General features: G+C 56.7%; 1 protein-coding gene across 4 annotated transcripts in view; it reads left to right on the top strand.

Moving 5' to 3' along the window:
* Positions 1-5,805, top strand: part of UXS1 (UDP-glucuronate decarboxylase 1) — a 60,221-nt gene extending 54,416 nt beyond the window's left edge. For all 4 annotated transcript variants that reach the window (XM_024757974.1, XM_024757975.1, XM_024757977.1 and 1 more), the window contains 3 exons: positions 1,082-1,139; positions 4,036-4,139; positions 4,980-5,805. In XM_024757974.1, the coding sequence (XP_024613742.1) occupies positions 1,082-1,139; positions 4,036-4,139; positions 4,980-5,111 (294 nt within the window). In that variant the 3' untranslated portion in view covers positions 5,112-5,805. The remainder of the gene's footprint in view (positions 1-1,081; positions 1,140-4,035; positions 4,140-4,979) is intronic.
* The last annotated feature ends 397 nt before the right edge of the window (positions 5,806-6,202 follow it).

The following is a 6,202-nucleotide window of genomic DNA, read 5'->3' as shown; positions in this document are numbered from 1 at the left end:
GCCCCGCTCATTGGGGGAGCCCCTCCCCTCTCACCACCTCGGTCTCCTCGGCCACCTCCCCTCTCTAGGAGGGGCTAAGCTCACAGGTGTGGGTGTGCCTGCTAATTTCTTGAAAGCACTTCACTTGCAAAGCGTTCCTTGTACTTTTCTTGATGACCAGCAGTCTGAAGCACGCTCTGGGTTGGGCGTGAGTTCCTACCAACAGCAAAGAGAGGTCACTGGACCTGGAGAGGTCACTCCCTGTGGGACCTTTGACCAATTTATGGGTAGCGGCGGCCGCAAGCACCCAGCCAGCACTGTTTTCATGCATTTTCAAAGGAACAGGTGGTTAAACAGCATAAGCCGTGTCTCGTGAATCCTCACTTCATCTTGAGCCTTCACCGCCCTTACCCAAGTGTGCGTCTTAGTCAGTGGTCGCCCCAAGCAGCCACGCCCCGCTTTAGTGCCGCGCCGTTCTCACCTCTTTGCACAGGGCCGTGCTGGAGTGTCCGACTCCTGTAGAAACCTGTCTTGTTTCAGGGGTGTGTCTGCCGGTAGCCCCGGGGTGCTCATAATTAGGCCTAGGGTCCCTTCCTGCCTCTTTTACCTTTGGTCTCAGACAAAACCAGGAGATTGGGGATGAAGAGTGTTGGGGAGGGGAGGGGCCGTGGCTGCTGGAAGGTACCATGGCAGGAAGAGGAGGAGGGGCGTTCAGAGGCCCCCCAAAGTAAGCCCGCCATAGAGCCACATCCTGTCTCTCGCATCGGCTGCCCAGGGCCCCCCTGCGAGCGCGTTTCGCGTCTCTTGGGACTCCTGTCCAGGCTCACGCGTCTTCATCACCGAGGGGGCGAGCAAGAGTGTCCTGGGAGAGCTGAGCTCACAGAACCAGGCTTTCCTGTAGAGCGACACCGAGCCTACAGTACCTTTGCGTCTGGAAACCGTCCCGTGCCTGGGCCAGGGGACGCAGCGCCCTGCTGCACCGCTACACAGGCGGGCGTCTGCTGCCCCTGCCCCCCGGCGTCGGGGAGGCGCGCGTGTGGTGCGGGAGGGCGTGGAGTTGCCGTTGCGTTTACACCTCTAACCAGAGACCTTTCTTCCTTAGGGGAACCCGGAAGAACATACGATCCTGGAATTCGCTCAGCTAATTAAAAACCTCGTTGGTAAGTAGGACAGAGGCCTTCCTGCGTGTGACCGGCTGCGCTTACCCTGTCGGTTAATAACGCCTCGCCTGGACGGTGGGTAATTAAGACACGCTAATCGAAATGGATGAAAAGCAGAACCTGATCAGCAGGGCCTCACCGTTTTGTGATTCTAAGTGATGGAAAGATGAAGGGGTGCGGGGAGGGGCCCAGCTTTGTTCACCCTTGTGACAAGGTCTGTGGAGCAGAAATGGTACGTCTGACCTCTGTGCTCGAGACGTGATTGGGGTCGGCAGTTCTACCCAGGTGACCACCGTCTGGTTCCGGATGCCAGCTGGGCCGAGCACAGGATTTCAGGGAGCGGGAGAGCGACACTGGGGCTTGTGTGATTCTGGTGGAATCCGGTAGCGAGTTTTAGGTTCCATGTGCAGTTCTGGCCAACCTGGCCGTGGGGTGTTGCAGGCAGTGTGGACACTGGGTGTGGCCCCTGAGAGGGTGTGCTCTTAAGCCATGAGAAGTCCGTGTTTTCAGCCAGCCGTGGGCTGCCGGTGTCTACGGGCTGTGCCCTTGGTCACAGGGTCAGGTTCCTGGGGCTCGGGTTGGGGGGTGTCTGCTTCCCAGGTTTGATCAAGAAATCAGTGTCCAGACACGACCAGATTGGAGTGGGGTTGGCTAGGCCAGGCGAGCGTGATGTGGGCCTGTCTAGCGCTTAGCAGGCTGGATTCTCTGCAGTTGTCCTTCCTGGCACTGTCCAGCCCGGACAGTCAGACAGGACAGGGGATGGTCCTCCTGAGATGAAAACCACAGCATCTTCGTCCCCAGCAGGCACTTGTTAGAAATGCAGAGTCACACCCTGCCCGTGTCTCCGGGGTCAGAATCTGCGTTTGGCGACTCCTCAGGGGCTCGTGCTCACGTTGAGGTTGGGAAGTTTGTCTGGAGCCTGGGTGGACGGCTGTGTAACACATCGCCCCAGAGCACTGGCTTCAGGCGGCAGCTGTTTTATTCGCTCCAGATTCTGTGACCAGGGCTGGGGGCTCCCTCTGCAGGCCTGGCCAGTGGTTACGGGGCTGGCTTCGATCTGTTGGTCCTAGGAAGCTGGAGCAGCCGGGCTTCTGTCCTTCTGCTTGAGGTCTGTCCAGCAGGGTGGTTGGACATCCTTTGTTGGCTCAGGGTGGCTGTGGCAGGGCGTAGGTGGCAGGGCCTCGTAAGGTGTCAGCCTGGGCTGGCCGACGGTCACTCCCTGGCACTCTGCCCGTTAGACGGGCTGAAGGGAGCCTGGCTGCAGGTGAGGGGCTCCTGCAGGACGTGAACACCTGAGGGGGGCTCTCGGGGCATCAGGATCACAGCCCCCGTGGTGGCAGTGGGCACGCGGCTGGGCTGCTGAGGGGGTGGTGGGCATTGGGCTGCCCTCTCCTTCCCCTTCGGGTGGCGCAGGCTGGTGTCCTGCCCTTGTCAAGTGCTGTGTGGCCAGCAGCACATTCCCCGGGGGCGGGGGGGAGGTGACTTGGGCCACAGCACTCCATCTGCACCTGTGTACCTGCGCTGGTGGGCCAGCAGCACATTCCCTGGGGGGGAAGGTGACTTGGGACACAGCCCTCCATCTCCACCTGTGGACCTCCGCTGGTGGGCTAGCTGTCCCTGGGGGGGGGGCAAGGTGACTTAGGACACAGCCCTCCCTCTGCACCTGTATACTTGCGCTGGTGGGCCAGCAGTGCATTCCCTGGGGAGGGAGGTGACTTGGGACACGGCCCTCCATCTGCACCTGTGTACCTGTGCTGGTGGGCCCACAGCACTGTCCCTGGGGGTGGGGGGCGAGGTGACTTGGGACACAGATCTCCATCTACATGTATATACCTGCCCTGGTGGGCCAGCAGCACATTTCCCGGCAGGGGGAGGTGACTTTGGACACAACCCTCCATCTGCACCTGTGTACCTGTGCTGGTGGGCCAGCATTCCCCGGGCGGGGGTAGGGGGGCAAAGTGATTTGGGACACGGCCCTCCACCTGCACCTGTGTACCTGCGCTGGTGGGCCAGCAGTCCCCATGGGGGGGTGGGCATGGTGACTTAGCACACAGCCCTCCAGCTGCACTGGTGGGCCAGCAGCACATTCCCCGGGGGGGCTGGGGCAACGTGACTTGGGACACAGCACTCCATCTACACCTGTGTACCTGCGCTAGTGGGCCAGCAGCACCGTTCCCGGGGGCGGGGGGCGCAGGGGCGCAAGGTGATTTAGGACACAGCCCTCCATCTGCACCTGTATCCCTGCGCTGTTGAACCAGCAGCACTGCCCCTGGGGGGAGGGCGATGTGACTTGGGACACAGCACTCCATCTGCACCTGTGCTGGTGGGCCAGCAGTCCCTGGGGTGGGGGGCAAGATGACTTGGGACACAGCCCTCCGTCTGCACCTGTATACTTGCGCGGGTGGGCCAGCAGCACCGTCCCCGCGGGCGAGGGGGGGGAATCCGAGGTGACTTGGCACACAGCCCTCCATCTGCACCTGTGTACCTGCAATGGTGGGCCAGGAGAACTGTCCCCGGGGGGAGGGCGACATGACTTGGGACACAGCACTCCATCTGCTCCTGTATACCTGCACTGGTGGGGCAGCAGTCCCTGGGGGGGGTGGGGGGCAGGCAAGATGACTTGGGACACAGCCCTGCACCTGTACACCTGCACTGGTGAGCCAGCAGCACCGTCCCTGGGGGTGGGGGGGGCAGGTGACTTGGGAGACAGCCCTCCCTCTGCACCTGTCTACCTGCACTGGGGGGCCAGTAGCACATTCCCTGGGGGTGGGGAGGTGACTTGGGACACAGCCCTCCATCTGCACCTGTGTACCTGCGCTGGTGGGCCTTGCCTTCGACGTATGTGTAGAGTCACATTCCAGTGGTTCCTGATTCTCACCTTTTTTCAACAACACAGGCAGCGGGAGTGAAATTCAGTTTCTCTCTGAAGCCCAGGATGACCCCCAGAAAAGGAAACCAGACATCAAGAAAGCAAAGCTGATGCTGGGGTGGGAGCCTGTGGTAAGTGGGGGGGGGGGTTCCACTCCTCCACTATGTTCCCTGGGGGTGCTGCCACGTGGGGTGGCCTGGGGGATCTGGGTGGCCCCAGCAGTGTTCTCTCCAGACCCACATGGTGCTTGTTAGCCTGTCCCCCTTGTCCTCTGTTAACGGGGAATGGCTTGGCCCCAGGTAGCCCTGCCTTGCCTCTCTTCACTCAGCCAGGGTGTCATGGACATGCAGGGCTCATCCACCCCAGTTCCTATGCAGGTGGAGCAGGGTGGGAGTGTGAAAGGCTGAAGGGGGTAACAGTGGGCCTCCCCTCCTTTCTGGTGCCCTTGAAGTCCATCAGGCTAGTTGGTGTGGCCTCGCCAGGCTTGGGGTGCCTGTCCCCCAGGCTGACGATCCCCCCTGCCCCTGCAGCTGGTGCATTCCTTTCCTCCAGGTCTCAGTCTAGAGGTCATGTCCACAGAGAGGACATGGGCAGCTGATTCGGTTTCTGTTTGCTGCAGGGCAGCTCTAAATTATGAGGCTTCCCAGGTCATGGGTCCCTTGTAGGTCCCTGGGGGTGAAAGTACAGAGAGTAAGTGTCACCCAGAGAATCAGGCATGTGGATTGGATACGGATGCTTCCACGTGTCTTCCTCCATGGAGACTTCTGAGAGGAAAGGCACACGTGGGCATTATTTTAAGGGTGCCTTTTGTAACTGATTCAAACTGGAACAGAGTTCCAACCTGCAGGAGGAAGTGTGGGTCTCTGGGGCTGCAGCTCCTTCAAGTGCAGTCTGTCAGGGTGCACAGCACAGGCACAGACAGCCTTGGGGGACCCGGCTGCCCCCCTCATTCTCGCTCTCTCTTTAAATAGGTCCCACTGGAGGAAGGGTTAAACAAGGCAATTCACTACTTCCGGAAAGAACTCGAGTACCAGGCTAATAATCAGTACATCCCCAAACCAAAGCCCGCAAGAGTAAAAAAAGGACGGACGCGCCATAGCTGAAAACCTCCTTTCAGGACGGGAGATGCCCTGTTTCACACTTGATGAGATGTATTTTTCTTTTTTTTAAAGAAAGACTTAAACAGGTATCATGAAGAACAAACTGGAATTCATTCTGAAGCTTGCTTTAAGAAATGGATGTGCCTAAAAACTTCCCTAAAAAACTGCAGATTTTGCCTTGCACTTTTTAAATCTGTCTTTTTATGTAAAATAGCATTGATGCGTCTCTGCGTATTTTCAAATTTTTTACCTTGCCGTGAGAGCCTATGTCGTGACTGTCATCGACAGTTTTATTTACTGGTTTCTTTGTGAAGCTGAAAAGGAACATTAGATGGGGTGATTAAATGCCGATTTATTTATAAAGTGGGTACTAATAAATGAGACGTTACACTATGCACAGAGGAAAAAAGCAGACCAGCAGTATTGTCAGGTAGGTGGGTGGCATCCTGCATTAATGCATTAATTCTCGGGCAGATAAAAAAATTCTGTTTGAGGGCTTATGTTTCTTCTAATTCAGAATTTTTCCAAGTCTACTCTTTAGGTGCAGACTTGACTTTGAAATGTCTGTTATCACAGTGCAGGATCTTTGAAATCAATCACTGCTGTGTTGGGCTGCACGTGGTGGGGGTGGGAAGTTAACACATTCTTGGTTAACAGTGGTTAAATATGCTATTTTAATAAAATATTGAAACTCTCAGTTTTAAAGGTTGGCTTTCTGCTTTGCATGCTGCATCATCGGAGGGCTAAGAGAATTTAATTTGAAAGAAATTTCTGTAACTATCCAGGTTGGTATAAATGTAACTTGATGAGTGGATAGTGGAAACACGTCTGTGCTGCTGGGGCTGAATCTGTGCAAACGGTGTTCACTGCAGTGTGGAGAGATTTTCAGGTCTCACCCAGGGTTAGAATCATTATGTGTCCTTCCCTGGAAGCACGGAGCAGATGGAAAAAAGGAAGTGTCATTAGTGACCTGTGGAGTAGGAACTGAGAGCTTTCATTTTCACTAAGAATTCTTTCAAGGTTTAGTGGTAGGGCTTAGTGGTAGGGTTTTTTTTTTTTTTGCGGTACATGGGCCTTTGACTGTCGTGGCCTCT

Source organism: Neophocaena asiaeorientalis, unplaced genomic scaffold (genome assembly GCF_003031525.2).
Source record: "Neophocaena asiaeorientalis asiaeorientalis breed wild unplaced genomic scaffold, Neophocaena_asiaeorientalis_V1.1 scaffold497, whole genome shotgun sequence".
In the NCBI taxonomy this organism is placed as follows: Eukaryota; Metazoa; Chordata; class Mammalia; order Artiodactyla; family Phocoenidae; genus Neophocaena; species Neophocaena asiaeorientalis.
Note: the sequence above shows the minus strand (reverse complement) of the source record. Positions and strands in the feature narration are given on the sequence as shown.